The sequence below is a fragment of the Neofelis nebulosa genome, chromosome 5 (genome assembly GCF_028018385.1).
Source record: "Neofelis nebulosa isolate mNeoNeb1 chromosome 5, mNeoNeb1.pri, whole genome shotgun sequence".
Classification (NCBI taxonomy): domain Eukaryota; kingdom Metazoa; phylum Chordata; class Mammalia; order Carnivora; family Felidae; genus Neofelis; species Neofelis nebulosa.
Window position 1 is genome coordinate 146,212,223 of NC_080786.1, and position 27,943 is coordinate 146,240,165.

Here is a 27,943-nt window from a genome sequence, read left to right on the forward strand (position 1 = left end):
AGACAGGAGACTGTCCACAGTCTGAGGAAGGCAGGCTTCTCCAGATGGAGAAGTGTGGGGTTTGGGATAATTAATAACCTCCTCGGAAAGTGACTAGCATTTATGAGAAAATAATTAAGCAATTTTCTCATAGACTCTGATGAGATTAAGAGCCTCTGTGGGCAGTTAGATTTACCTGCACTGTCTTGTTATGAATCACCTGAAGCGCTAACCATCAGGCTGATACTGAATAGACAATCGTTCACCTGACAGTCCTTTTTGAACCTAACGTTAACAATATTAGCTTACTTTTTTCATTTTTTTGAGAGACAGTGCATGCACACGAACAGAGGGCAGAGGGGGGAAAGAGAGAACCTTAAGCGGGTTCATCGCCCAGTGCAAAGGTTGTGTGTGGGGGGGGACATTAGGCTCAATCTCACAACTGTGAGATCATGACCTGAGCCAAAATCAAGAGTCTGACGCTGAACCAACTGAGCCACCCAGGTGCCTCTGGTCTCCTTACTTCTATCAAAAGTTTTTACCAAAAGAAATCTCTGAACTGGCTTTATTCCATGCCTTGCTCCCCTATAGCAAATTTAAATAAAGTTTTATGCATGCTCATAACAAGTTCATGAGAAAGTTGCTTTAGTGTCTAAAAAGCACTGAGTTAATCTAAAACAGTGGTTTTCTGGGGGCGCCTGGGTGGCTCAGTCGGTTGAGCATCCGACCCTTGATTTTGGCTCAGGTCATGATCTCACGGTTCACGAGATGGAGCCCTGTGAGGGGCAGCACTGACAAGACTCAAGCACTGACAGGGGCAGCACTGACAATCTCAAGAGCCTGCTTGAGATTCTCTCCCTCTCTCTATGCCCCACCCCCTGCCTATGTGTGTGCGCGCGCTCTCTCTCTCTCTCTCTCTCTGTCTCTCTCAAAATAAATAAACACTAAAAAAATCAAATCAAATCAAATTGGTAAAAAAAAAAAAAAAAAAAAAAAAGCAGTGGTTTTCAAAAGTGTGCTCTCTGGGACAACCAGCATTACCTGAGAATTCACTAAATGTAAATTCTCTAGCTACACCCAGGTCTAATGGATCATAAACACAGGGAGAGGAAGGTGATTCTGGCTATGGCCAAGTGAAAAGGTCAGCAAATCCTCTCCCCAGAATGCAACTATAAAGCGAGACAAAATTGACAAGAATGACAATTTCAGTGCTCCGGAAATGGGCCAGAGGCATACGACCATCTGAGAAGTGTTTATGCTTGAAAACTGTTGACCTGTGGGTCAGAACAGAGGATGTCCAAGGCATTCTGGCCTGGGACTGCTTCTATGCCTGCCAGCCCAGTGGGTGTGAAGGCTCTGCCGGGGCGGGACAGGCCATGACGGCTGGCAGCCATGCTGCTGTGGTTGAGGGGGGCCCAGGGGAGTTAGTGTAGGGGACATGATGCCCATGTCCAGTGACACTGTCAGTGGAAGAGACGACAGCCTTGCCTTTCAGGAAGTATTACAGGAAGTCTTTCAGACTGAAAGGAAGTGACATCAGATGGCAATTAGATGCACAGGGAAAAATAAAAAGCACTGGAAACGGTAAATATGTGTGTTAATATAAAAGACTTTTTAAACATTATTTCCTCATTCCTCCTCTTCATTTCTTTACAAGATATAGGATTATGTAAAGCAACACTCATAGCACTGTATTGTTGGGTTCATACCACGTATAAATGTAATACATACAACAATAGTAATACATGAGAAGGGGAAGAGAACTGAGCTATACTGCGGTAAAGTTTCTATATTTTGCCAGAAGTAAATTTGTGTTAATCTCAACTAGATTTTGGTAAGTTTAGATGCTGTAATCTGTAGAGCAACTACTAAGAAAATTCATTTTAAAATAGTAAAAAAAAGTTAAGAGGAATTTCAATGCTATACCAAAAAATATTTAGCACAAAAGAAAGCAATAAAAGAGGAACAGAGAAGCAAAGAAGAAAGAAGACATATAGAAGACAAGTAGTAAAATAGCAAATGTAAATCCAAACATATTATTAATTATATTAAAAGTGAATGGCCTAGGGGTGCCTGGATGGCTCAGTCGGTTGGATGTCCGACTTCAGCTCAGGTCATGATCTTGCCCTTCATGAGTTTGAGTCCCGTGTTGAGCTCTATGTTGACAGCTCAGAGTCTGGAGACTGCTTCGGATTCTGTGTCTCCCTCTGTCTCTGCCCCTCCCCTGCTCATGCTTTATCTCTCTCTCTCTCTCAAAAATAAATAAACATTAAAAAATAATAAAAATTTTAAAAAGGTGAATGGCCTAAACATCCCAATCGAAAAGTGGAGATATTCAGATTGGATAAAAAAAAGCAAGATCCAAATACATGCTCTCTGCAAGAGACACATTTAGATTCAGAGACACAAATAGTCTGAAAGTAAAAAAATGAAAAAAGACATATCATGAAAATAATAATGATAAGAAAGTTGAAGCGGCTATTATATGGACATCAGCTAAATAAGATGTTAGAGGGATATTTCATAGTGATTAAAGAGTCACTAGATCAGCAATCTACAAAACCCTATTTCCAAATAAGATCACATTCCAATGTAAGGGAGGTTAGACTTCAATGTATGAATTTTGGAGGGGTCACAATTCAACCCACAACAAATCCAATGTCCATCAACTTGTGAGTGGAAAAACAATTTGTAGTATATACATATAATAAAATACCATTTAGACATAAAAAGGAACGAACTACTGATACATGCTACAACACAGATTAAGCTCTAAAACATTATACTAAGTGAAAACAGTCGGGCGCCTGGGTGGTTTAGTTCGTTAAGCATCTGACTTTGGCTCAGGTCACGATCTCACGGTTAGCAGGTTCGAGCCCTGCATTGGGCTCTGTGCTGAAAGCTCAGAGCCTGGATGGAGCCTGCTTCAGATCTGTGTCTCCCTCTCTCTCTGTCCCTCTCCTGCTTGTGCTCTGTCTCTTTCTCTCTCAAAAGTAAACAAACATTAAAAAAAAATTAAAAAAAAAAAGAAGTCAGATGCAGAAGACTACATGTTGTATGGTTCCATTTACAAAAAATGTCCAGAAAAGGCAAATTTATAGAGAAAAAGGCAGATCAGTGGTTGCCTAGGGCTTGGGATGGGAGAAGGGATTAAGCAAAAACCAGCAGGAGGAAACTTATTGGGCTGACAGAGAAGTTTTAAAACTGAATTTTGGTAAGGATTGCCAACTATGCAAATTTACTTTAAAAAAAAGAAAGAAATCACTGAAGTGTACACTTATAATGGGTGATTTTTTTATAGTATATAAATTATATTTTAATCAAGGTATTTCTTTTTAAAAAGTTTCGGGGCGGGGGGGGGTGGCGCCTGGGTGGCTCAGTCGGTAAGCATCCAACTTCAGCTTGGGTCATGATCTCGCGGTTTGTGAGTTCGAACCCCGCATCGGGCTCTGTGCGGACCGCTCAGGGCCTGGAGCCTGCTTCGGATTCTGTGTCTCCCTCTCTCTCTGCTCCTCCCCCACTCACACTCTGTCTCTCTCTCAAAAATAAACATTTAGAAAAATAATAAAAAAATAAAAAAAAATAAAAACTTTCGGGGGTGGGGACCTACAACCTGGGTATTAAAAAGCCTTCTAGCTAATTCTTATACTAAGGTGTGCAAATCACTGCTCTAAACTGATTAAACCAGATGAACTTGACATAACATCACTGGCACATCCAAGTCTCACCCAGTTCTTACCCACCTAAAGTGGTAGAGGATCATGAAGACAATTACATCCGCCTAGAGGGAACAAATTACTATATTTTCTTTATAAATCTGAATAGCATGTGTGTTAAATTTGATATAGAGCCCAGACTTAGAAGTCACCCTGAGGTTCAGACCCACATCCAGGTGGACAATGCCAGGTTGGCACTTCCAAGTTTCCTCAGGCACCCCAGATGCATCCTGTCCTGAATGAGGCTCTTTATCCTTCCACTTGCTTTCCTTGGTAAATAGCACCACCATCCACACCCTGTGCCCCAAGCCTGAACCCAGAAACTACATTTGCCACCCGCCCCCCCACCCCCCATCCTGACCGTTGATAGTCAATGAGGCTAGCAGTTGCATTTCCATTATCTCTCCCCTTTTTTTCCAGTAATGGCCTTAGGCCAGGACCTTATCATGGCTCCCAAATGGCCTCTCTGCCTTCAGTCCACCCAACCCTTGGTCAGTCCCCACACTCAGATATCCTAGGAATCACCCTCACATATGAACACAATCGTGCTGCTTCCTGCTAAAACTCCTTGGGTGGCTTCTCCTCTTTATCAGTTAGAAACTGCTTTTGACTGCACATAACAGAAACCTGGTTATGCTTGTTTCACCAAATAAAGGTGTTATTTTTCTCATGTGATAAAACAATACCCATTCTCAAAGAAAACCATTGTTAGTTTCTTAAAAAAAAATTTTTTTTTTTTTAATATTTACTTATTGTTGACAGAGAAAGACAGAGTGCGAGCAGGGGAGGGGCAGTGAGAGAGGGAGACACAGAACCGGAAGCAAGCTCCAGGCTCTGAGCTGTCAGCACAGAGCACGACATGGGGCTCGAACCCATGAACTGTGAGATCATGACCTGAGCTGAAGCTGGACACTTAACCGACTGAGCCACCCAGGTGCCCCAGAAGGAATGTCTTTTTTCTTTTCAAGTTTATTTATTTTTGAGAGTGAGCTAGCCTAAGCGGGGGAGGGGCAGACAGAGAGGGAGGGAGAATCTGAAGCAGGCTCTGCCAGTGTAGGGCTCAAACCCACGAACCATGATATCACGACCTGAGCTGAAACCGAGTCGGATGTTGAACCCACTCAGCCACCCAGCTACCCAGAGATCATGACCTGAGCTGAGGTCAGACGTTCAACTAACTGAGCCACCCAGTTGCCCCCCACAAGCCCAGTGTCTAAAAAAAACCCAAAAAACTCCCAGGTGGTTCTAATGTGGGGCCCAGGAAGCTTCGATTTACAGCCGAGATCTAGACAGAATTATCCAAGAAGACACTGTGGGCCAGACTGAGCCAGAGACCAGCTTGGAACTGCTGAAAATAAAGCATATGACATATGTTATTGATGAGATTATTAAATATCCAGCTAACTGGCAATCACAGTTTGCAAACTTCTAATTGCAGACTGTTCACTCCTGCTTACTAACGTAACAATCTACATTAACTCTTACGCTATTCACTTTCCAACTTTTAAAAATGCCTCCGATACTTCATGATTCTGTGATATAATCTTCTTACAGGGTTTATTGGGAATAGGTTTCAGGTTGGGGGATTGACTATCATCTGCATTTTAACAGCTGCGGAAAAACTAGCTAATACCACTTTTAATGGTTTCTCGTGGGCTTCCTAGTTGTTGGTGCATTTGTTTCTTAGCATTAAAAAAACCCTCTCTCTTTCTACTTTGCTTCTTTTGGATTATCCCTAGCTCGGACGTTTTCCTACAATTCATATAAAAATATGTTTTCATTAGCAAAGGCCTTGGTGATAATCCCTTTGTGATGTGTGATATGAAGGAGATTAATAGAAAACTAAATATTTACCGAGAATGATGAAGACATAAGGGGGAAATTACTTGCAGTCACAGAAATACAAATGATTCAGGGAAAGAGAAAGATGAGATAAAAGAGAAAAGTAGAAAAATGAGCCCTAGGAAAGGAAGAAGAGGAAGGGGAAAATGGAAACGCAAGACTGAATTTCTAGTCTACCTTCTCACTCACCTCTCAACGACAGAGGTCCCCAAAACACTGATTTTCATTCTCAGGAATGCCAGAATGACACATCACAAGCTGCTTAGTCATCTACACAGGCTGCAGTAATATCAGAGACATCTATCCCCCTTCATCATTCCCTATAAAATCAAAGTCGCTCTGGATTACCTGTGCTCTATTCTGACTGTCAAGTTCCAGCCACATTCTGGGGCTCAAGACAACCCCAGCTACTTTAGGACTCTTTGGACTTCTTGGAGATAATGATTCTCAATCAGACTGGCCTGATACAACAGTGAACTTTTCAAAATTACCCGTCTGAGTACTCTGGTCACACTCCAGTTTGAAACACACGAACTCTGGGGCTAAATTATGGAATTGAGTCCAAAGCCATCATGGAATCCCAAGGTTCAAACGAATAGGCCTGCCCTAACATTTACAAGACTGGGGCAAGGGCACCATACGCTAAATATTTAAATGATATAAATCAAGATAACAGCTAAATAAAATATACCCTATCCTCTGCCTTAACAAATATACCTTCATAAAGACCCAGAAGGCAGATTCAAATATGGAATTCTTGGACTTCTTGAGTTCTATGTAGGAAGGCGGCAAAAGAATGAACGCCAGTCCTCTGTCCCTGGTCCTTCCTTCCTTCTCCAGCCCCAGGCTTCAAGGTGCACTGAGGGGGCCTATGGTCAAATTCAGACATATACCCATGGTGGCACAATCCATCTTTGGTGTGTCCAAGCCCTGGAAACAGGTCTAGTGTGCCAAGAAATTCCAAGGTCTTACATATTTAATGACAGGTCTGAACAGTGGTTCTGAACTGGGGGCAATTTTGCCCCTCAGGGAACAGTTGGCAATTTGTAGTGGTATTCGGCTTGTCACAGCTTGCGGAGGGGGGTGTTAGAGCATCTACTGGGTAGAGGCCTGGGGATGCTACTAAACATCCTACAAGGTACAGGACAACAACAACAAGTGTTATCTGACCCAATATTAATAGCACCAAGACTCAGATACCCTGCTGTAGAAGGACACAATACTGCTCAAGATCACATACAGGCACGCCTTGGAGATATTGTGGGCTTGGTTCCAGACCCCTGCAATAACGTGAATATTGCAATAAAGGAAGTCAGATTAACTTATGGTTTTGTTTACACTATATGAAAGTCCAGTAAGTGTGCAACAGCATCAAGTCGAAAAAAATGTACACACCTTAATTTAAAAATACCTTATTGCTAAAAAATGCTAACCATCATCTGGGCTTTCAGCCAGTCGTAATCACTGATCACAGATCATAATGTAATAATAACAAAGCTTGATATACTGCAAGAATTACCAAAAATGTGACACAGAGAGTGAGCAAAGTGAGCAAAGTGAGCAAAGGCTGTTGGAAAAATGGTGCCAACAGACGTGCTTGATCAGGGTTGCCACAAACCTTCAATCCGTCAAAAAATGCGACATCTGCCAAGCATGATAAAGTGAAGTGCAACAAAATGAGGTATGCCTGTATTTAAATTCCTTAACCCTGTTCTAGAAGGAGGGGTAAGGTTCACCCTCCTGGCTCCACAGACTCTTTCCCCCTCAGGAGAGCTGGCTTGAGGAGGGGCAGAACAGGGCCTTCTAAAGTATGGGGCCCAGGGCCAGGAACTCCCTTGCCCAGGAGGGAGGGCAGTGCTGGGAATGAACCTCTGGGGTCCTCTAAACTGGCAGGACAACAAAGGCCTTCCACTGACCAAAACAGGGGGATGCCCAGGCTTCATCTGAGTAGCTCAAGAGAGAACCAAGCCCCTGTCCCAGGCCGTTCTTTGCATCCATGGGCTGGCTGGTTCGGGGGCTGGATCCTTGCCAAGTACTCCCGATGGACTGAAACCTGACTCTCTAACTTCCTGGAACCCAAAGAAACTTAGACCTTGAGCAAAGGCCCTTTGGCTGGCATGCACACATTTATCCAACTCTCTGTTGGCATACGCCTGGAGAATAGTAAGTATAAGCAGCAAAATTATAAATATGTGCACTTTCGAGAGGACGATAAAAAATGTGGATTGTGCATCTCTGGTAGAGGAAGCCTTGGAGTCTGAGGATCTAAATAAATAAATAAAGTTTAACACAGATGTGGCTGAAGCTCTCCCTGCCCTGGTGTCACTGTGGCCTTGGATTAGGTCTCAGTATTTTGTCACCCTCACCACCGAATCCTGCCGACTGAGGGAAATATGGATCCCATGGTGAAGAGTTCTCAGGAAATGGGGAGGATTTAAAAATCCCAGAAAGCAAACAGAACACAAATCCCCAGCAAGCAGAGCTCTTTTTCCCATATGTCTGTCCCTTCTTGGCCCCTATCGGGGTCTCCTTGTCTCCACTTTTCTTTTCAGGACACTTTCCCCATCTCCTCTTTGGAGTCAGGTAGGGTCCAGCCCTTTGCCTCAATTTTCCTGCTTTCGTGGGCAAGAACTCCTGCAAGCCACAGCTTCTCAAAGCGAGGTCCCAGGCCAGCAGCACCGGTGCTACCTGGGAACAAGTCAGGAATGAAAGTTCCAGAACCACAGCAACCTGCAGTTTAACGAGCCCTTTGGGTGACTCTAATGCACACTTCCACTTTAAGGTAACTTCATCCCACCTCCAAAAACAGTTTAGTCAACTTTGTAGGTGTTCAGTCAGGCATGCCCTGTCGGGGTGGAAGAGGAAGATGCCTACTCTCCTCCATGCCCCCAGCGTGGTTTATTTTAAAAATATCAACTTTTTTTTTAAAGTTTATTATTCTTTTTTTGAGAGAGAGAGAGAGAGAGAGAGAGAATCCCAAGCAGGCTCTGCCCTCCCCAGGTGGGGCTTGAACCCAGGAACCATAAGATCATGACCTTAGCCGAAACCAAGAGTCCCAAGCTCAACAGACTGAGCCACCCAGGCGCCGCCCCCTTCCCATGGCCTATCAAACTAGCCTCCCTGCAAAAGCGTGTGCGGAGGAAGGTGGATAGGATTCTCAAAGCCGTATCGTTGCAAACAAATTCACATTCACTGTAAAAAAAAAAAAAAAAAATCTAAGAGAACCTAGCAGAAGTTAAATTTGCACCCCAAAGGTGCCAGAGTCTCCTGTCCATCTTTCTAGACATTTCGGAGCACACAGTGAATATGTTTATCCTTTAATAACATACACACACAAGTAGTTTGTGTTTTTGCTCATTTCGTAACAAATTTGGGAATATCTTTCTGGAAGACTAAGCAATATTCCGGCGTTTGGAGGTATAAATTGTGTGCCCATTCTGCCCTCCTCCCCGACCGCTGGGGCAGGAGGGCCGGACGAAACACGAGAGACGTGCAGAAGTCAGTCAGCTGACGTTTTGGGATTCTCACCGGTTGTGGCCTTCTCGGTCTAACAGGAAAACTGTGAAGAGAACACAGAGTTCCTCTAGCCAGATTACCAACTCTGTGTGCAAAGGACGAAAACAACCGCAGGGAAGAAAAGGCAAGGGCAGGGATTCAGATGCGCGGACCTTACACACCCTCAGAAACCCAAGAAACAAGACACACATGAAAACCACAAAAAGCAACCAGCTTGACGCATCCCAATTTCCAAGCAACAGAGGAGACAAGGTCATTATAACCGATGACATTTCCAGACAAAGTGACTTAAGAAATTAAAGGCGTGCCACGTATACCTCATTTCCCCAGGTTCGCGTACTGCAATCCACAGGCTGGAAGGGAATGGCTGATTTTTTCCACAGTTCCATGTTTCTGGGCGTTTTCGAGCCGCGGGGCGGAGGGAGCCGGCGGCGCGGGACGCAAGGTTCCCCACGCCGCCCCTTAGTCCCGCCCCCGGTCGTTCCAGGCCACTCGTGTGCCAAAGCCCTGTGGGGCGCGGGCTGAGCGCGGGGGACGATTGGTTCCGGGCCAGGGTGGGCGGAGCCAGAGTTTCGGCCTTTAAGAGCGCGCGGCGCGGCCACCTCGGTTTGCGTCGGCGTCTTCTGCGGCGTCCTCCGGGGTCCTCGGAGCCCTCGAAGCCCTCGAAGCTCGGACCGGACCCCGAGAGTCATGGAGATGAAGGCCGTGTGCGTGCTGAAGGGCCAGGGCCCGGTGGAGGGCACCATCCACTTCGTACAGAAGGCAAGGGCTGGGGCGGAGGCCGGCGGGAAGGCCGCGCCCGCTCACCTGTGCCCCGGGGCGCGGGCCCGCCGGGCCTCGAGCCGCCTTCGTCACGCCCCCGCCGCGCGGAGTCTGCGGGTTCGCGCCGCCCGAGGCCTCTGCCCCGCGGCGGTGCGGCGGCCGAGTGCTGAGTCACCGGGCGGGCCGGGCAGGGGCGGCGGTGCGTGGCTAGGCCTGGGCGGGGGTGCAGGGAAGGAGCCTCGGGCGGCCCCGGGGGTGCTTGGAGAGCGCGGACGGAGGCCGGCTGCCCCGAGGGCCTGGGCCGGCGTCGCCGCGTCGGTAGGCCGGGGCGGAGACGTGACGTTTTTGCAGAGGCTGTGGCCCTTCCTTGCGGGGTCGTTTTCTGGGTCCTGAAGCTCGTGCCGATTCGGAGTTGCGCAGTCCGGGGCCTGGCCGCCCTTGAGGTTCGGGAATGGGGCGGGGGAGGGGGGGTGGTTGGTGGTGGCGAGTGCGGCCGAGCCACCTGGGTATAGTCGCATCCGTTACCCCGCTTTGGCGTTTCCTTTCCGCTCAAGGGGTCTGCAGCTTGCAGCCTGTGGGCACAGCCCGTCCCCATGCGGGTGTTCGTACAGCCCCGGAGCTAAGAGTGGTTTGTATATGGTTAGTTCAGAGGGTCCTAAAAAACAAGAGTCATGCGACTGTACAAAAAAATAAAACCATTGAATCCCTGAAGTACTGATTAGTGGAAGTTTATTGTGCACACACCAAAAGATGGTCGTGAACCGGGAGCACTCAGACCAATTCATGGAACGCGGCTGAGGGGTATATGTTGTCATAAAGCATCTTCTGTAGTGAGAAGGCAGTGACTTTATGTTTCGCAGTGATGGGTTATGATTTCAGTTTTCTTAGATGCTAAGAAATTGGTTAGTGGCTACCACATACTGACCTTGGGAAACAGCTTGACTTTTGCTTACCATTTCCACGAGGCATAAATAAGAAATGACCCGTGTCAAGTTAGTCTTGCCAAATAAGCCAATTAAGCTTTTGCTTGTATGACTAACTTGGTTTTGTCTGATCAGGGAATTATCAAGGCTGGTCTCCGTTTGTTTTTGATTTTAAGGGGACAGAAACCTTGGCCCCTTGCAGAAAAGTTTGCTGACCCTTGCTCTGGGTCATGGTCTGGCTGTAAAGTCAAAGAAGATGGCCCTGGGCAAAGCTCCTTTTCCTCCTCCAAAGCTCCAGAAGCCAGAGATCTAATCTACTCCCTTGGGTGTTTTCCAGACCTGCGATGTTTTACCCTGGGTGCACAGTAGACTCATTTGGGGAGCTTTTAAAAAATGTGATACTGATACTAATTCCAGATCAATTATATCAAAATCTGTCAGGGCGCAATATGAGCATTGCTGGTTGGCTTTTTTTTAATGTTTATTTTCAGAGGGAGAGAACCAGTGTGTGGGGGGGGGGGGGGGGGAGATCATGGCCTGAGCTGAGATCGAGAGTCCGAGGCTTAACCCACTAAGACACCCAGGTGCCCCTGAGCATTGCTGGGTTTAGTTTCTACACTAGTACTAATTTGCATCAAGCTTTGAGAACTTTTAGAGGGTAGTGGATGGGATTTGGGAGTTGGAAGTCAGGAGACCTGGAGTGTCACTCAACTTGCTTGTCTGGACATTGATTTAACCAAATTTTCTGTAAAGTGGTTTTGAAATTGCTCTACCAACAAGCCCCCTACTGAGATGGTCAAAAAATAAAGTATACAGAAATACTCATTAATTATATTATGAAACACATGTTTTACAAGGAAGGTGTTTGTCTCCCAAATCTTAGCCAGGTTACGAACTGATGGAAAATTGTCGTACTTTGCTTGATAATCATGATATTCAATATATGAATGAGGTTTAATCTTTAAAGGGGCTTACAGAAATGTGAGAGGACAGGAAAAGTAATCTTTGTAAGTGTCCCTGTTTATGAAATTTATGCAAGGGAGTTTAATTTTATCCTTTGAGTGGTTTGCAAATTTTCTGGAAAAGGCTTTTTGTCAGTTGACTAAATTTTGCTGCTTTCATTTGCCAGACTTCGTTTTGCTCCTCTTCTCTCCTTGTGTAATTTTGCCAAAATACTAGAGAATCTGGGCAGCTCCTGAGGGATCCCTTCCCTCTGGCTATGCAGAAATGGCTTCTGCTTTACATTCAGAAGCCAAGCTGTGAATCCATACGTAACTCAATCTACCCACCTTCCCTGAGCTGCATGTATGACTCCCCTTTTTCAAGTTCCAAACTTCATTTTGGTGGTGCTGTTTGTACCTGATAAAAGATCCTTGTGTAGTTCAGCATTACAGCTCTACGGATATGCAGGTGTGTTAAATTGGAAATAAACCATATTTGTTTGGTTTAGAGAGCGTTTAAAATTTTGGATTAGTGGGGCATCTGCGTGGCTCAGTCAGTTAAGCATGGTTTGTGAGTTCGAGCCCCTCATTTGGCTCTTTGCTGACAGCACAGAGCTTGCTTGGGATTCTGTTTCCCTCTTTGTCTGCCCCTCCCTTGCTTGCTCTCTCTCTGTCAAATTAAATAAAAATAAACTTAAAATATTTTTGGATTAGTTTCCAGTTTTTAAAAACCTAGAATTTTCACCCAGAAGTCCAGATTCCTGGCTTCTTTTTGAAAAATTTGGAGATCTTTTGAAAAATTTGAGCCTTCGTTAGCTCAGGACAGCACTCTGCGGGACCAGTTGGGTTTATATTCCTTTCGCTTCCCTGACCTGTTTTTACTCATTTAAGACAACAGCGCAGCCCCTGTAGGGCTGTAACTAGGCAGCTTACTGCTGAGCTACTCCCGTGTGCTCTGCCTTTACCCAGGACCTGTGTGCAGATGCTGGGAAGACCCAGCCCTTTGTCTCTGTGCTCTTGGTAACGCCGTGTATTTCGGGGGGGGGGGGGGGGGTAAACACTCTCGTTTTGGTTTTTACAGAATTAAAGCTTATGCTTAGAAAAATTCTAGTGTATCTGTCCTCAAAAAGTAAAGAAGGGCAGCAGTTGCCACACTACTTCCTTTGAGCGGTGCTTTGTATCCAATGGGAAGTCAGATGTTCAAGGCCAACACCTCTTGTAACTGTTGGCCCTGACTATTAAAAAACAAACCAAGCTAAAAACAAAGACGCCATCATGTGTACTTCTGTGTGTGTTTTATTTTAGTTCCTAAGATCTCTTTGTAGCTATACTAGTTAACTTTCTTTCTTTCTGTATGTAGCTGTATAGTACTGTTACCTGTTATTGTTGCCTGCGTGGTGATCCCTATGTGTTTTTCTGCCTTTGTGTTTTCATTGCCCTTTCTCTGTGCTGTCAGAGTGGAAAGGTTATCTGGGTTTGAATGCCTAAAATGACTTTAGAAGACAGTACCTTTGGTTAGAGCAGAATCAGTCCCCCGGGGACAGTGGGACAGGATATTTTCTGGCTATTAATAAAAAAATATCTCTGGTGGAAACTGATAAATACCCACCTAGGGGGAGAGTGGAGAACCAGGGATCCTAGGTTAGTTGTATATGATTAGTGTCGTTTCGTTTTGTTTCTTTTTTTTTCTCTTTCTTTCTTTCCTTTTTTTTTTTTTTTTGAAGGCAAATTTGCATGTTTGCTTTATGGAAGAGGGTCTGCATGAATAAAAAAAGGTGCTATGATGTGTTGACATTTGGGTTAAAAAGTTTGATATATACACCTATTCAGCATGTGCAGATATAGCATATTCAAAAGTATTTACAAAATAAATAACTTATTCATGTTACATATTCACTGTAAGGGAGTCAATCCCTACAAAGTCTATAATCTACCATTTAAGTGCTCACTCTACTTGCCACTCTGATTAGGTGCTTTTTCTGGGCTATTTTATTTATTTTAATGTTTGTTTATTTTTGAGAGAGAACAAGCAGGGGAGGGACAGAGAGAGAGGGGGACAGAGGATCCGAAGCAGGGTCCTAGCTGACAGCAGCGAGCATGATGTGGGGCTTGAACCCAAGAACCATAAGATCATGACCTGAGCGGAAGTCAGATACTCATCCTCAACCCACTGAGCCACCCAGGCGCCACTGGGCTCTTTTATTTAATTGTGATGCTGGCTTCAGGGCTCCTGGGCTGTCTTAGAACAAGGTCACATCTCCCTAGTGTTGGGTCCCTGGCCTGGAACAGTTAAATAGCTCGCTAGAAAGGGGTGGGCCTGGGATTTGGACACAGATCTTTCAACTCCCGTGTTCTTTTCCTGTGACTGGTAAAGATAATTCACCTGTTTTCTTTGTTTAGCAGCACTTGCTCTCTCAAACTTCTTGCACTTTTCTTTGACTAAAGGGCAATGGGCCTGTTGTGGTATCAGGAACCATTAGAGGATTGACTGAAGGCGAGCATGGATTCCACGTCCATCAGTTTGGAGATAATACACAAGGTGGGTGTTGTGTTGGTCCAGGGACTCCTACCTGTTTCACACAATAAGATAAATGTACTGAGTAGAGCTACCCCTTAACACGAAAAAAAAAAAAAAAGTCAAGAGAATATGATTACTAAGGTCGACCTTAGGGAAATGAGCCATAGCACTGGCTTTGGACTTGAAGTGTGGAAAGGAAGAGGAAGAAGTTGATGTGGTTTTTGTTTTTATGATCATATCTTGATTATAAAAGAGTCTCAAGTATTTTTTTAGAGAACAAAAAAGCTACTTTCTTACTGCCATAGTGATCGCGGGTGTTTGTGAGCTGGGGTTGAGGGTGGGTGCTTCAAGCACAGGGTCTGCATTTATTTGCATCATCCTGTAAGAATAGCTCCGTGCTGCTGACGCAGGGGTCTTAGTGGGACCGAAGTAAAGTCAAATATGAAAAAAGAATGTAAACTCTTGATACTTTGGATTGAGTTCCATTAATTAGAAGCAAGTTAACAAAAGTTTATGGGTTAAAATGCATTGAATCGTCTTCTACCATATTTGAGTAATTCATCTTGCTGGAATTTGTTTTTACTGTTCTGTAATTTAGTTGCTGTAAAAATTGTGATTTAATGACACGCTTTGATCTATTTCAACAATTGCTAAAAGTCCTCAGGTTGCTCTTTACTTTTTTCCTGGCTCTGCTTTGGGAGCTGTGTGCCCGGCCGCTTGGACTTACTGTGCTGCTTCCTGTAACCTGTGTGTCTTCTCCCTGGGGGAGCTGGGTAGTAGCTGTAAACAATGGAGACTTTCCGTCACCTGCTGAGGGAAGAGAGCCATGTCACAAAAGCACTTTCTGCATTGTTGTGTTCTGTGAGAAAGGCCTTCCCTGAAGCACAAGAGTGCCATTTTTACAGAATATATTCTGAATGCCAACTCCTGGAGTTCTGTGAGGCAACAGCCTTGGCCCTTAGACAGAAGGTGCCATTTTATATTCTGCGGGTACCAAGTAAAGGCCACAGTAGGGCTCCTTGGTAGTGTGTTGCTGGGGAGGTGAGTTTTTGTAGTTAAGGTATGCTACCTTATAAACTACAGTCATAATCCTGGGGTTTTAATGATAGAAGAACCATGAAGATCAAGTCTTGGCCCTCTTGTTTTACGGGGCAGTGAAGAAATCAAAGCCCAGAGAAGGGTATTACCTTTACCGCTGTCACACACACTAGTTAGAACTTGTCCCTACTGCTTGCCTATTTTATTTTGTCTTAAGGTGTTGCTTCCTGTTTTTATGAACCTAGAAGTTACGACGTACGTCAGTATTTTCTCTGTTTGAGGTTTTAGTAATGACCAGTTTGTTTTAAGAATTTATTTTGGAATTCGGATTCATAATTTAGCTACCTTTTTGTTTTTGCTTTTGGCAAATAGGCTGTACCAGTGCAGGCCCTCACTTTAATCCTCTGTCCAAAAAACACGGTGGGCCAAAAGATGAAGAGAGGTGAGTGACAAAGTGCTTAACTCTTCTCAAAAGTATGGCACTGGCTTGTCGGGTCAGAGCGGGTATAGTACTTGTAGATTGCACGCTGACATACCTGAGTGGTCTTCCCCACCTCTGCTCTTGAATTCACTGCCCTCTAGGTAGGCCCTCTTTGCATGTATGCCTCCCACCCCGCCCCAAGTAACCCTGTATCCCCAAGTGCTGGAGCGGCTTATTCCCTGGGCTGGTAACTGACAAATGGGGACACTTAAGACGATTTGGTTTTGTAGCATTTATTGAATATAGAACTAATACAAGTGCCAAAGGGAACTAATACAGGAAATGTCATGAATAACAGTACTGTCAACCACTAGCAACATAAACCATCATTGTGAAACATAGGTAGCCTTGTAGATAAAATTGTTACTGAAAATTCAGTGAGTCCATTTGTATGTGTGTTTCCTGAGAGAGCCTTTCAGGAAAATACTAAATTTAAGGACTGGGAGTAATTTATTTTTATAACAGGCCTGGGGCATAGCTTTCTTAGCCATGCCAAGAAGTAACAGGCATAACTCAGAATTTACCCTTTGGTACTTTACCTCTGAAATTCTAGATGTGCCCCCATCCCACGATTCTTCCCAGAGTATTACTTTGTAGATTTGAAGCTTTGAAGAGCAATGGGTCTAGAATGTCAAGTTGTTTCTGGTTTGTATGTTCCAAAATTTTGTCATTCTGAAAAAGTGGGTCCTATTTGATACATATTGTATCCACCTCTTTGTCCATCCTTATGTATCTGACTCAGTTTTTAATTCAGCTCACAAACTAGCCTGATGGTAAGGTAAATGGAAATCAGTCCTAATCCCTGACGCTTTTTCAATGTTAGGCATGTTGGAGACCTTGGCAACGTAACTGCTGGCAAGGACGGTGTGGCCAACGTGTCTATGGAAGATTCTCTGATTGCACTCTCAGGAGACCATTCCATCATTGGCCGCACGATGGTGGTGAGTTTTCATATAATAGGATATGCGTACAGTTTTTTCTAACAGTCCTGTATCTTCTCACGATTTCATGATTATCGATCCTGATCCACATACATTGTACTTTTAGTTCAGATTAGGAAAAGCAGTTAACCTATCGATGACAGTGATGATGAATTAATGATCTAGGTTGGTTACGAACACTGTTCTGCTAAGATGCAGTAGTAAAGTAGGTTACGTTTGATCATATTAGATCCGTATTGTGGAAGCAGAAGTCGTCTTTGTCTGGTTTTTAAATGGCCGTATTTTCTTGCCACGATTGAATGTCCCCCCCGCCCCCCGTAGTTAAACAGAACATTTTGTTAGGTCTAAAATCTGAGACAGGCCTCAGTATTCCTTATTCGCATCTGCAGGTTATGGTCACTTGTCTAACACGTGGAAGGGACTGCCTGGGAGCTGCATCTGGTTCTCACAAACACCAAGTAGTCTAGGCTCTCTGTTGCCTGTAGTCCTTTCTTTACAGCTGACCCTTGACTTTTCTTCAGCTGTAGTTGTGAGGCAGAAAAATCATCGATCAGTGTTAGATGAGCCAAATTGAAAATGCTGTTATTTAAATAGTCCCGAGATATTTTTAAGATCATTTAGACTTCTAGTTCATTAGGCACAATTTTGAGTTTTTAAAATTCACTTTCCTTTTCTTTTCTCTCCAAAACAATGTTTATTGTAAGAGAATACGTGTAATTGAGGCCATGAACATTTCTCACGGAGGGTTAACATTGGCACGTGGTGGCCTAGAAGAGTTGTTGGGGTTTTAGCGATAGCAGCTCAAACCTAGCATGGACAGTTAACTTCCATCTGAATCATCAAGTGAAAGCTTTGAGTAGTAGTTGTTGCTATTTTTTACTACTAGATTAAATATTAGCGTATTTCCCTGCTAGGAATTATTTTAACATGGTGTTTTCTAACATTAAGTGGTTCTTAAAAGTCTTTTGGGTATTGTTGGGAAGAGGTGGTAATTACTTGCTAGCACTAAGTATGTTAATGTTCTTAAAACTTTTTAAAGGTCCACGAGAAACGAGATGACTTGGGCAAAGGTGGAAATGAAGAAAGTACGCAAACGGGAAACGCTGGGAGTCGTTTGGCTTGTGGTGTCATTGGGATCGCCAAGTAAATATTCCCTAGGATGCGATCTGAGTCCTAGTAACTCCTATGTTATCTTGCTAGTTGTAGAAATTTAACTTGATAAACATTAAACACTGTAACTTTAAAAGTGTAATTTGTGTGACTTTTTAATTGCTTTAAGTACCTGTAATGAGAACTGATTTATGATCACTTGGAAGATTTGTATAATTTTATAAAACTCCTATTCAGTTAAAATGTCTGTTTCAATGATCTCTGTATTTTGCCAGGCTTAATAATCATATGGGTATTAAACTTCATTGTCTGAATTTCTTCAATTCTCATTCAAGCCCGCAATAAACAAATATACCATATGGCACTGAATTTTGAACCTAGTGAAGTATCCAGATTGAAACTCAAAATTAGCTCTTGATACCCTACATAGAGTTTGAACAGAACAGATTTAGTAGTAGGTTGACAGGTATTACATGTTTCATAGAGGTCACTTTTCAAAGTGTTTTAAATGATGTTTAAATTTTTAGCAGCCGGTCTTTTAGCTAAGACTAACCTCAATTTCAATCTTGGACAAATATCTTTTGTCAGCTTCAGGGAAATTAAGATGGTTTCTCTGATTAGCTCCTTAGCATTTTGACTCAGTAAGATTAAATTACCTACCTGCCACAGTGGCACATATTCCTCTCCATACACACATGAACAGTTACTCCATCTGTGCCAGTCTGCTTTCACATTAGCCATTTAAAGAAATCTACCATAGCATTTTAAGATGGAACCAAGGAAATGTTTAAACGTGGGTTATGTCTAAGGATTTATGCATCAAATTAGTAAATTTAAGGCTAGTTCTCCTATCGTAAGTACTTGCTATGTACCTATGAGAAACTGCTTTTAAATGAATGTTAACCTATTTCAGATTTGACTCTGGAGCACAGTCGTTTATTGAGAGTTGCAGAACATTATTTCTAATAGAGAAACCAGAAAGAAGCTACAGTTCTGATTGATCATAAATATATGATATACTTAATCAAATGTAGGATATCGCTTGGGAGGGGAAAAGCAAATTTGGAAAAGGACAATTTGTAGTGCTTTCAGAGTTTTAAAATTGGTGATAAAGAATATGCTCAGAATAAGTGGTTAAAATCAGTCAGCATTTAGAAATATGAACAGATTTCACTAACGTGCGATTTGGAGTACATATGTGGGATAGGACTCAAATATAGGGACCTGCTTCTGACCTTTCAAGTCTCAAGTGTAATCACTACCACTTGGTATTTGGGGAGGGGGGGGGGGGCTTGTCATGTGCAAATTGGATGATCCCAATACTTACAATTGGAAACACGGGTTTTTTAAATCCCTGAAATCTGACCACTAAATGATCACATGTATGTTTCTTTCCAGAAGCAGTTTCAGTTAGGACTTTTTAAAACCTCTCCGTGGGCCAACATCAAACAAAGGACAAGTTTTATCATTTAAGTGCAGATACGAACCTGGATTTTTTTCTCATTTTCTAAAGTCGGGAACACAAGAACATTGTCCTATATACATTCTCCCTGTCAAAACAAAGATCTTGCTGCAGAGTACTATTTAAGAACCAAAGTAATAAAGCAGCTTTGCCTGGGGATGAGGGCAAAGAAAAAGTTACTGCTCAACACACTGAATGAAACGAGGACAGTTTAAAAATGTAATTTATGGGGGAAAAAAAGCTTCAACAAGGCCATAAATACTTGGATTGTGTGGTCTTTTCCCTGGCACTGAGTAAAGCAGTTTTACGGAACTGCTGTTCTGAACTATTTCAGACACAGGTTTGATTTGGCTTTGGATGACTTCATGTAATAGTTCTTGGATAACCTACATCTATTTTTCCTAGTAAACCCAACAATTTTAAGCAAAAGAGAAAATACTTTATATGTTCTCATATGTGACAAAAAGTTCAGTCTACCTCTGCCCAGCAGGGGAGTTTAAAAAATGGTAAAGAAAGGCAACAGGCAAAGCCTATATTATAGGAAACAATAGGTTGCTTTTAAGTCCTTAAAACATATAAGACAAAAAGCTTTTAGGTTGCAAACCTAACCTTGATTTCTTTCACCCTTTTGAAAAATTTAATGGGATGGTAAGAAAACATTCAACCTTCTAAATAAGTAATACCCAGGCAATCGGATAATTTTATAGTACAAACGGGTACTCTGGGATCCAGTTTCCTCCCCCCAGCAAAATTTCTCTTTACAAATTAATTAGGGCAACATTTACCACAAAGCCAATGGCAAAAAAGAAATCCTTGATTGAACTGCGAAACTAACAAGCTTTTCCATTAACATTAAAACCATGAACCTTTACACCTTAGGATTGAAATGCTAAAAATAAAAAGTATTACAAATGAAGTGTTTGAGAGTAACTACATAAAGATGTCTATTTCCATCAAGTAAACAAGTCTAATTTAGACTCCAATACAGTATTAACAGCTCAAACTTTGATGGTGAACAATCCTTTTCCACCTTAATGCAGTGTAGGAAGAATAGCACACATTAAAGTTTGTTATGAAAATAGAGTTTATTAAAAACATCCCTATTGTTTTGAGGAGCTTTCACCGTTACCTTGTCTTAAATTAAAAAAAAAAAAAATAGAGAGCACTTCTAATTACGATTTGTAAACTTTTTAAAGTCAAAACTTTTAAAAAGTTACAGCAAAAAGGGTAATATTTATTCATATTTTCAGTATTTTTTGTTATTTTGTGGCTATTTTTAAATAGAAGGGAAGCAATCAAATTGCTTACAATTCCCCACCAACTACTGCGGGGCTGTGATATAGCAGGAGCAAATATAATACAGCATCTGTACACCTCAAGCTCTACACTCCAGAAGCGTCACTGTCACATTTTGACAAATTCCAGTCTCTAACGAGGAGCCTCTGCTGCTGAGCCAGAATCCTTTTCGGGTTCAACGGATGAGGTAGCCTCAGCAGGTAACTCTTCAGAAGATTTTACAACTGCAGACTCAGACTCCCCCTTATCAAGTTCTGAAACAGTGTCTACGTCTCCCACTTGGCTACTGGGAGGTTCAACGGTTTTGTTACCACCTGCCCTGTCTGTCACCTCAGGCTTCTCCTTTCCTCGGTTTTCTTCCTTCTCTCTACGAGACTCTCTATCTCTAGAATCTCTCTCTCTGTCTCGATGCCCACTAGAGCGTCTATTTCTCTCTTCCAAGTCTCTGTGCCTGTCCCGGTCAGGGCTCCTTCTTCCCCACTCTCTCCTTTCACGATTGCTATTATCTCTATCATCATTACGGTTCCCATACCGTTCCCGGTCATTTTCCACCCTATTTCCAAAAGATCTTCTTCCAAACCTCTCTTGGTCTCTACCTGAATTGAACTGCTGCCTGTTATCGTTTCTAAACGGTTGTGGTTGCTGCTGAGCCGGTGGCGGCTGCTGAGCTGGTGGCGGCTGCTGTGGCTGTGGCTGTGGCGGCTGCTGTGGCGGTGGCTGTTGCTGCCTCCCGTCTCTGTCTTCGGGACCCCCTGGGCCTGGCCCCGGGCCCCCAAGCCCTGGCATTCCCCCAGGCCTAACAAAGGGGCCATGCGGTGGAAAGGGGCCTTTCATTCCATGAGGTGGAGGCATTCCAAAGCCCCCGGGGCCTGGCGGTGGACCTCTATGCATCATGTGCGGTGGCATGGGACGAGGTGGCATCAAAGGAAATCGCTGTAAATGAGGTGGAGGCATTCCTGGAGGGCGCTGAAGTGGGATTAGGCCAGGTCGGGCACCAAGGAGACCAGTGGATGGTGCTTGGAGCCCAATTACAGGACCAGGTGCAACTCCTTGAGTACCTGAAAGAGTAATAAAAATATATATAAAATAATGCAGAAGATGGCATTCTGGTTTCAGCTGTTTCCTGTGGAGCCTGAATCAAAATGAAGTTCAACCCGGAATCTTCAAAGTTGTCTGCCAGTCTACCTGCGCAAAACTCAACGTGAGGCCAACAACCCATAGCATGTAGTCTTAAAGATAGATTACATACTATATAAAGACATGTATTAGTGTGTAGATGATGAGGATCTAATAATGGTAGAGGTCAAAGTAAGATGGAAAAGGAAACTGCAATATACCAATTTTTGGAAAGAGTATGTCCATCACTAGTGGTTGGTAAAAATACTTAAAACACTCAAAATACTTAAGACATTTGAGAAAGACAATGTACGGGTCCTCATGACACAAAGAGCTGAACTGTGCTATGTGAGCCAACTGAAGGCTATCTCAGGTGTACTCTTAGGAAATTTTACACTTTTATAAGTCTTAACTTACTGGAAAAAAAATAGGGTCACTAACCCAGAAAATCCACTGCAGAGGGAGGTCTCCGATTCCATGTCATTAAAATGCCTTATTAAACGGTAAACATCACTTGAACAGTAAAGCTTATAAAATAAAGATCAACACACCAGTGGGGAGTTTATTTTTACAGGTCCTTTTTCAAAGCACACCCTAAGGCATAAACCTGCTAGGCCAAAACGATGGAATTATGCTGAAAAGTCCGGCCATTCACTTTCTATTCATTCCTCCTAAGGTGGCGAGACCAATGAAGTCGGTGCTGTTGAAGGTGACAAGGACTTCACTGGTTTTATTTCCTGTTTTCATGAGGGTTGGCTCAGGTTTTGGTGTTAAGTCCTACAAATAAAACCACCCATCGTTTAAAACGATATGGCAAAATAGTACAGATTCGGTTTTGGTTCACCACTTCAGTAACAGAACGACATCATCCCCCTCTCTATTTCTTTGCAAATATCAACACCACAAGGCAAACACTATGACCAATACGAGTTACTCTAACAATGGAAAATGTTCCAGATATTGTCAGAATATATTATTTACCCATCTACTGCATGCAGAAAGGCCTTTGAGCAAGTTAGGGGCTATGACGCTCAACCACCGATGGTTAAGAGAAATGCTTTTGGGACACTGATACCCAATACTTTAATAGGAAGTTTTCTTCCCCCTCCCCCGACAGCAGGTTATTTTATGTTGACAGAACCACTTCTTCATGTGTGCTTTAGCATACATTAAACAAGTCCTGCTTGCTCCTAAATTTTCTGTATCAGCAATACTAAACCTAAACAAGAGTTTCTACTTCAGTTTCGGCTCCTCACAACATGTGGTCCAATCCTATTCTGTCCGATTTAAGGACTAACTAGAGTGGACCTGAAAATCTACGTATACCAGTTTACAACTCACCAGCTGTGGTATTTACTTAAACACAATACCTTCTTTCAAATGCTTACAATGAAGTCTATTATGTCTGGTGAAATACAATCTCACTTAGGAATGACCTTGGACGTGTGCCTCAGAAACAGTACCTGCCTCTTGTGGAGATTAAGTGGGATAAAATACAGAAGACTGAGCTCAGAGCCCTGTCCACAGTTAAATGCTGAAATTTTCACATCTATCTTGACAGATGATAAATATCCTAACATTAAATATCTGACTTTGCAAAACTGAATGCATTTTTCATTTATGATAGGATCTTATTAACCTCTTGTGGTCGGTCCCCCAATACCCACCATAGTTTAAAGTCCAGCACTTGACAGTTGGGAAAAATGTGAATACACCGAGCTTCTATGTGTCAGGTCTTAATTTTAAAAATGCAAATGACTTCAGTAAGAAGCTAGAAATTATGAAGTGGATAAATGAAGCAAAGACCTAGTTGCTTCACACACTCTTCAGACGTTCCTTAGGAAAACCCCAATGAACATATACAGAACCACCACCTATATACCGTATTTCAGATTGAATAAATCCAATGGCAAACTTATTCCTAGTGTTTAGTAAACATTTACGGAGTGCATACCATACAGTGGGACAGCAAAAGCCCCTAAGATATGTCCTTGCTCTCACTTTTAAAAGGAATCAGTACTGGGGCGCCTGGATGGCTCACTCAGTTGAGCATCCAACTCTTGATTTCGTCTCAGGTCACGATCTCACAGTTCGTGAGTTCAAGCCCCGAGTTGGGCTCTGTGCTGACAATGTGGAGCCTGCTTGGATTCTCTCTCTAACCCATCCCCACTCACTAGCTCTCTCAAAATAAGCAAAGATTAAAAAAAAGTTAAAATAAAAGGAATCCGTGCCAACATTTCCAGACTATACCTCAAAACAACATAAAATGTATGTACCCCATTACTGCCCTTTAAACAAAGAAATCCTGCACAGATGCACTTAAACAAATTGAACTTTACTTTCCCACCAGTCCTTAAGGAGTAAAATGACCACTGAGGTGGGATTAGGCCTTTTTCAGAGATTTGAGTACTTGTTTATAGGGTGAAGAGACCAATGCCAAATTTTTAAGTAACACTAGAAAAATGTGGAAGAGGTTCAAAGCATCTTATTGTTGTTAAAGAATTAAGTTCAGATGAACCTTTAAGAGGAAACGATGACTCTTACAGGACAATGGAAAGGTCCTGTTTCTTGATTTACCCAGGAAGACTGGCTTCCTCAGCTACCAATCTGACAGTGGCCAAAGGATGTATGGCCACCTCACCCTTGTGCCAATCAGACAAAATGGGCAATCATTCTCCATAAAATATAAACCTGTCTCTAGGAACGCAGCTCTTAAGTCCTTCATAACAGGCATCTGAGAGTGCACGAACATCGATTTGATAGGGTTAACATTTACAGTCATGTATTTAAACTACCTACAAAGCAGTATTTTTATACAGCAAAATTATTGCCTAATTTGATTCTGTATGTATGGATGTTTGTATTCGCCTAATACTATACACTCAAATCCCTTCCCTCATTTGTAAATAAGTGGATTTCCTTTTAATCCTTCATGAACCAACATTTACAGATTCCCCTGACAGAATATCCAACCCCATAGTCCTAAACGTTGGCTTTCAGGCCACAAAAGTGATAAAAGTGTGGATTACAATTTTTTTTTCTGTAGTGGACAAGTATTGCTTTAATAAGTTATATTTAACTAAAAATATACCAGGTGGCATAAAGCCCTAGATAGGCATGCTAGCTGAATTTCATTTTTAATTAGGAAAGCAGACGTTATGCATATTCAATGGACTGTATAGTGAGTTACCCAGGTCTAAAGGGCAAAGCAATTATTCATTTTATGTGGCAGTATGACATGCAATGTCACTGCCAAGTTTTCTAGAGTTGCAAGTTAAAAAGAATTCACACATATTGAACATCTGAACTTTATTAACTCATTTCATGTGCTGAAGATAAAACAAGGCCCTCTCCTTTAAACAGGACATAGCCTAAGTAGAAAGAAACTGCTGGAAGAGATGGCACGAGCTAGTATTGGTGACAGAGGTGGAAGTGATTAAGCTGGTGGGCATGAGTCTGAGTGCAAGTCCTAGAGCGTTTGAATAGGGTCTTGAAAGAAAGGGCGGAAAGACATCACTGGTCAAGAGAACTGCAACAGAACGCCTTTTGCCAAGAGAGAAACAAATACAGAAGATGAGGTTCGTTACTGAAGTAGCAGGAAAGAATTTGTGTAAATACAAATTACTATCAATTAAAGAAAAAAAGAGGTTCATAAGGCTGAGCAGGCAGGCCAGGGCAATTCAGAGGTGTTAAATGCCACAAGAAGAAACCTGGGACTTACCAAGAAATTTTTTGCAGGGATGATCCCGTGTTCATTTTTGAAAGACCTTTCTAGCAAGCAGTGTACAGGAAAGGAAGGGAAAGACACTGGAGAGCAGGTTGACTCTCACTCTCAGAATCTAGGGTACAGAAATGAGAGACTGAACAGAAACAGAGGTGACAGAGGAGGTACACAGCTCTCTGCTCTGAATAAGTGGATGGAAGCATCAATACAACGCAGGAATTTAAGAAAAGAAGCTATTTTGGGAGACAGATGACAGATTTCATTCCCTCCACCCCCCCCGCCCCCCCCCCCCACCAAATTTCTGAAAGTTAGAGGGGCCTGGCTTAGATCTGGTGGAAATGTGAAGAAACTGGCATGTATACCTAGAGTTCACAAGAGTCACAGTGTTACCCACAGCACAGGCAAGAAAAAGGGAATTCAGACCTGGGAAACACCACCTTAGAGACTCTGAGATTCCTAACACAGTAAGATTTTAATGCAGAAAAAGGTGACAGCCGCAAATATCTGTATTCAAATTTGAGGACGAATGAGAAATACACTGGACTTTAACTCAAAATAACCAAGACTTAACTGTGGATATTCCAATGATGAGCCCCAAACCAGTCATTTCACCATTAAAAAACAAAAGATTAAAGGGGAGGTGACTGCTATCTAGAGCAAAGACGTTCAGAATTGTGTGAAATAAAGAACAAGTGTGTTAAAAGGCCGAAGGGGCAGTGAGGGGGTGGGGGGTGACTGGGATCATGGTTGGAGTCCAATGTGGACCTTGAAATCTCAGGAGAACATAAATAAGGGCTGCAAACAGGATCCTTCTGCCAAGTACCACAGTGTGTGGGGACAGGGAGACACACAAAGGTTACAACTAAATACTGTGGGTGTGACCAACTGCCTCAGTCATAGTTGGACGCTCTTCAAGAGGATATAGGGGCACCTGGGTGGCTCAGTCGGCTAAGCATCCCAACTCTTTGTTTCAGCTCAGATCTCATGATTGGTTGAGTTCGAGCCCCATGTTGGGCTCTGCGTTGGCAGCACAGAGCCTGTTTGGGATTCTCTCTCCCTCTGCCCCTCCTGCATGTTTTCTTTCAAAATAATAAACAAACTTAAAAAAAAAAAAAAGAGGATGTAAAGTGGAATCTTTTAAGGAGAGCAAGGACTTGCTAGGTGAAAAGGGGAGGGAAGAGAGGAGGAGGAGAAAAGGTGGACGGGACATCTAAATACCTCTTCTACAATCTTGTCCTCCAATCTACCAAAGTCGCTGCCTCTAGGAAGTCCTGCACTTTTCATTACCAACATGTCCTCAACTGCAAGCACCCTAACTCTCCAACCTCCTTCCTAGAATCATTTTTGATCCCATGAGAGTCAGGCCCCCACAGTACCCTTCAATGTCTTTACTTTCCTCCTTACCTGCCTCAGAGTCCGCGGTTCCCCCTCACCACAGTTGTCTGGTAAAACCTCAATGGTTTTGAATGCAACTCTTCTACCCAATCTGTACACAGACAGGGCTGGGGGTCCCCCACCCCCAACACATCGACTGGCCTCATTTTGAGTTTATAACCTCAACCACAAGTGCTTCCTTAATTCTGGTTAGTGATCCTAATTTTCCTAGGCAGCTCACATTCTCATTTCCCTAGACGTCTACTTCACGTGCTCATGTTTCTCCTCAATCCTGTCTACCCTTAGGGGGTTTTAGAACAAATCCAGGGAGATAAAATTTATGTAGTTTGCAATTCACCCATATAAAGTGCCTAATTCAATGGGTTATAGTGTCTTCAGAGTTGGGCAACCATCACAATGTTTAGGATATTTTCATTACCTCAAAAAACCAAGTTCTGTATCACCCCCCATTTCCCTGTGATCGCCCCACGCCTCCCTCCAGGCAACCACATACCCTGGTTTCTGTGTCTCTACATCTGCCTATGCCTATGTATGTTTCATATGGATGGAGTCATACAATATGTGATGCTCTGTGACTGGCTTCTTTCACTTAGTGTATGTTTTCAAGGTTCATCCATGTTGCAGCGTGTACAAGTGCTTCCGTTTTTTAAATTACCAAGTACTATTCCATCATAGGGATATACCGCAATTTTATTTATCCTGTCCGGTTTACCATGAAAAAAAAAAAAAAAAAAACGTTTTTGGAAAAAAGACTTTTTCATTCACTTACCCACCACCCCACCTACCAATTTACCTGTACCTGTATCCATATGACTCCTTCTGAGAACAGCTATGCTCCAAGGATTAAGTCCTTTATTCAAACCCTGAACCGATGCCCTCTTACCTACATAAGGGTTATCAGCTTAGCCAACACCTCTTCTTTCCTGCAGCAAAAATTTCCCCTCTGATTTTCCAGTAATAAAGATGCTGTAGTTTCACCCATCTTTTAGAAATAAAAACAAAAACTCCCTTACCTTGCCATCTCTTTCCAACTTTCACCTCATTTTGCTGTTCCTCTATATAACAAATCTCCTCAAAGAAATGCCCAAAATCAGTGTCCATTTCCTCACCTTCCATTCTCTCCTGCCCCTGTGTAACTGGGCTTTTGGATCCATTATTCTGAGGAAATCACATTTCTAAGGTT

General features: G+C 42.9%; 2 protein-coding genes across 4 annotated transcripts in view; one reads left to right on the plus strand and one right to left on the minus strand.

The window, feature by feature from the left end:
* Positions 1 to 9,644: 9,644 nt before the first annotated feature.
* On the plus strand, positions 9,645 to 17,909 carry SOD1 (superoxide dismutase 1). The gene is made up of 5 exons (XM_058731863.1): positions 9,645 to 9,815; positions 14,125 to 14,218; positions 15,608 to 15,677; positions 16,540 to 16,657; positions 17,697 to 17,909. Exons 1-5 carry the CDS (start codon positions 9,744 to 9,746, stop codon positions 17,802 to 17,804), a joined length of 462 nt encoding a protein of 153 aa, XP_058587846.1. The 5' UTR covers positions 9,645 to 9,743; the 3' UTR covers positions 17,805 to 17,909.
* SCAF4 (SR-related CTD associated factor 4) overlaps positions 15,934 to 27,943 on the minus strand; it is a 64,389-nt gene continuing 52,379 nt past the window's right edge. For all 3 annotated transcript variants that reach the window (XM_058731861.1, XM_058731862.1, XM_058731860.1), the window contains exon 20: positions 15,934 to 21,583. In XM_058731861.1, coding sequence (XP_058587844.1) covers positions 20,658 to 21,583 — 926 coding nt within the window. In that variant the 3' untranslated portion in view covers positions 15,934 to 20,657. The remainder of the gene's footprint in view (positions 21,584 to 27,943) is intronic.

Bases quoted from the DNA above. Each gene is read 5' to 3' on its own strand.
- SOD1 (XM_058731863.1), top strand. From the start codon at position 9,744: ATGGAGATGAAGGCCGTGTGCGTGCTGAAGGGCCAGGGCCCGGTGGAG. The intron at 14,219-15,607 runs GTGGGTGTTGTG...TTTGGCAAATAG, and splicing joins GTTTGGAGATAATACACAAG to GCTGTACCAGTGCAGGCCCT. The intron at 15,678-16,539 runs GTGAGTGACAAA...TTTCAATGTTAG, and splicing joins GGGCCAAAAGATGAAGAGAG to GCATGTTGGAGACCTTGGCA.